This window comes from Phoenix dactylifera, unplaced genomic scaffold (assembly GCF_009389715.1).
Source record: "Phoenix dactylifera cultivar Barhee BC4 unplaced genomic scaffold, palm_55x_up_171113_PBpolish2nd_filt_p 000893F, whole genome shotgun sequence".
In the NCBI taxonomy this organism is placed as follows: Eukaryota; Viridiplantae; Streptophyta; class Magnoliopsida; order Arecales; family Arecaceae; genus Phoenix; species Phoenix dactylifera.
In genome coordinates this window covers 7,668-11,435 of record NW_024068255.1, presented here as the reverse complement: position 1 = coordinate 11,435, position 3,768 = coordinate 7,668, and the positions used below count along the sequence as shown (strand labels likewise).

At 37.1% G+C, this 3,768-nt stretch overlaps 1 protein-coding gene across 1 annotated transcript; it reads right to left on the bottom strand.

The window, feature by feature from the left end:
• Positions 1-1,321: 1,321 nt before the first annotated feature.
• Positions 1,322-2,038, bottom strand: LOC120107533. The gene has a single exon (XM_039120833.1). The coding sequence runs from the start codon at positions 2,006-2,008 to the stop codon at positions 1,595-1,597; it is 414 nt and encodes a 137-aa protein (XP_038976761.1). The 5' UTR covers positions 2,009-2,038; the 3' UTR covers positions 1,322-1,594.
• Positions 2,039-3,768: the final 1,730 nt, after the last annotated feature.

Sequence of the window (3,768 nt, the reverse complement as noted above, 5' to 3'; positions counted from 1 at the left end):
GCAAGTCACAAACATCTATAAATACTGATGCAGCATTTTTATTCACAGCAATGTAAAAGCAATTAAATAGCCCATGAACAAAAATGAGATTGTTATTCTCAATATTACTTTTCAAGAAAAAAGCTAAATACTTAGGTTTTGTCATGTAATAATTTAAACAATGGATATCATATAGAGGACAGGACAATCCAGGGCATCCAACTCTAGTCTTATAATATATAACTCAGCCAAGGGAAAAGAGATGGAGAAGGAATCAATCACTTTTGACTTTTAAAGACACCATGCTAACTCTTTAATTTAGCTCCGTTAAGTGTTAACTAAAACGCAAATGCCTTTCTTCTTGATTAAGGAAAGTACATCGAGTTCTAGAAGGGTAAATCTAAAGTTTGTAGCAGCTTTATCAATTCAACCTTCTAGACAATCAAGCCCGCATCATACAAATAATTTATTAAATATATATTTTCTAAAAAATTATATATATATTAAAGCCAATAGTATAGCTGTTTGGATGATATTTTATGTAGCCAATCATATAAGATCAACATTATGAAATTCTAAGATGTATCTTTATATTTTATTGTTAAATATTTTGTTTGCTGATTTTGATTGATAATACTTATATTCATTTGGTTTAATTTATCAGATTTATCAAAAAAACAAATATACATATTTTCATATTCATTTAAGGTTTTCAGATATCGCCTTTCAGTCTCGATGAATGGCTTTACCTGTGTAGATGTTAATGTTATATTCTATGTGCGCCTCGAGTCCATTTAACGAAGAAGTTCATTTGTTTGAAGAAGCTCATAGAATTTAAGGATGAAGTAAATATCTTTTTATTGGAATCCATTATTTAAAAAATGATTGATAATATGAGTTGTATACACTCTCTATCTAGCATATTTTCTTCTCTTTTCATTTTATCTGTCAATTATCTTCCATTGGGTAGCGAGGTTACTGACTGATTTCCAAGGCCGATGTCCTTCATGAATCCCAAAATGAAAAAAATGAAACTATTTATTTATCTTGGTCAAGGAGAGGAAAAAAAATAAAAATTAGCAGGTTCTTGATATTTCAAAAGTTATATAAAAATCGTGTTAGTTGATATGGTTAAAATAATATAAATTAGGGTTTCAGTCGTTTTGTAAGTAAATTACTAATAAAGACAACTCAATATTATTGAAGAAAAAAAATATTTTAAAATATTAAAAATATTTCAATTGATACAATGATAATGATATTGTACCGAATTATTGGCCAATATTATTGGCATCTACCAGATCATAGCGGTCAATATATTACCAACCTGGCCGACGATTATAACACCAAGATTATAAGTTCCAGCTGATTTATAAACTTGAAATTGGGCCAATATGAAAGCATAACATCTGTGGTCATTCGCACACCCAAGTGGCAAATACAAACTCCATCACACCTCCATGTACGGTTTATTTGTAGTTACAAAACCAGGTGGTTTGGATATACATACATACATACATACATATATACGTATATGTATGTAATAAAAGCTAAAATTAGGAGAGACGCATGATGATGATGATGATGATAACTGTACACCCTTGACGCTAAAATGCTAATCCACCCTCCACAACGGGCGGAACCACTGAGAGTGGAAGGAAGACTGATAGGAGATCATCAACAAGAGCACGAGCAGCAGCAGCGCCACCCCCCATGGCGAGCTGCCGGCCCGGTGGATCGACTCCTGCTCAGGCCGCGGCAGCCGGAGCAAGAACCTGCCATCCAAAAGCATGAAACGGGCGACGACAATGAGCGCGACGGGGAGGAGGAAGAGGAGGAGGCGAAAGCCGACCTCGGTGCGGCGCAGCTGAGTCCGGTAGTCTATGTGCCATGAGAGAAAGAGGAAGAGCATCACGATCGCGAAGATGAGGACAAGAGAGGGAGGAGGGAGGGAGCTCGAGGACAGGACCTGCTCCATCCACCCTTGCTTCCATGGGGGTCCTCTCCTCTCACGAAAGAACCACCCCATCTCTGCTTTGGCTCCCAAGAGTGTATCGGCCAAGCCTATAAATGGCCTTCGGGGATGCCTTGGTTGGGGCACGAGAATATAGAAAGTTGGCGAGATTCTTTTGGGATGATCATCGCTCGAACGCGTGCGAGGAATTGATGCTATACTTCGGCGTTGGAAGTGGGTCGATGCTTGTGGAAAGCAAAGGAAGGAATTTGTCTCTTTTTTTTTTCTAAGGTCATGGTTGCGAATTGTGATGAAGGTGCAGTGAGGAAAATGGAGTTGTGGCAGGCCCAGGCGGGCGCCACATTTGCAGTGGGCTGGTAGAGTTGGATTCGGCTTGCGGTGCGCGGCGCCTGATAGGACGGGCGAGCAACCAACTCACCGATTTTCTGGTGAGAGGGAGGCCCACCAGGTGGTGTTTTTTTCGTAAGCACGTATCGGAGGTATTTGAGATGGGCTGTGGGCTGTGCGTCTTCATGTGTTGACTGGACAGACACTGATGAAATGGGCCTTGATGGGACTATGAGGTGGATGCAATGAACTTGTGAATTGCTTCCACTCGTAGCCATCAACTAGATCTCTTCTCGCGTGTTTCTCGAATAGTAAGTAGATGATCAATTGAACCTGTTTCTAATGGGCTGGCATAAACGGCTGAATGGGTTGTAGGATTCTTGAAAAAAGAAATGAGAAAGCAGTGATAGCATTAATTATTATCATTTGATTAAACAATGTCGATGCACCTTTTTAATTTTGAAAGAAAAAAACAAAAAAATTATTTCTTATTTTAAAATTTAAATTTCAAAAAAATATTTCCTTTTTTATTTTAAATATAACTATGTTTGATGTTATTACTCTTTTTAAAATAAAAATGTGGTCTTGGTGGTGGTGCTAAAGGTGGTGGTGGCAGTTTAAGTGTTCACTGGGATATTGGAGGCGGTTGCATGGCTCCTTTTGTGTCGGGCGGGGGGAGGTGGCTTTTTAGAGGATTAGATCTCTTCTTCTTCTAGAATTTAGATCTAATCTCTCATTTCAAATCCTAACTCTCTCAAAACCTTCATCATCTTCCTCAAACCTCAACCCCTTTCTTATTTTTCTCTTTTATTGGTCATTTATAGTTTGCTTAATATATTGCAGTGTTGTCCCTTTGTGAAATAGGAGATCAAGGTTGAAGGTATCCTCAATCTTCAACGTGAGGAGCTATTCTACAAGACTAGGTCTGTTTTCTTATTTTCATTCTTTTTTTATTTTAATTTTGTTATTAAAATATTCTTTTGTTAGATCTGTGTCGGACTGTTGGTTACTTGGTTGTGTAGATGAATAATTTTAGTAGGTTGTCTTTGTTGGATACTTAGATCTGTGTTGATTTCTAGCATTTGATTTCATACATTTGGCCTTTTGTTAGATACTTAGATACTTAGATCCGTGATCTGTGTATCTCTATTTTTATCTCTATGAAAATTCAACTGTTGCTTAATTGTTTCCTCCTCAAAAAATGATGTGGGCCTTGAGTAGTCTTGTAGAGTAGTGGTATTGGTGAGGGATTTAATTTCAGCCTTTCAGGTATGTCCTCATTATTATTTCAGCTAATAATTCCATTCTATCTTCAACCATGCAATATCTTCAAATTCTACTGGTATTGGTGATAGTTCATTGTTTGAGAAAGTAGATGTCAGACTTATGTTTATGAATATCTAATGTAGAAATGAATTGATGCAACTAGTTCTTGAAGTCATTGAACAATTTATAATTGATTAAAGAATCCTTGATGTTTTCTCGAT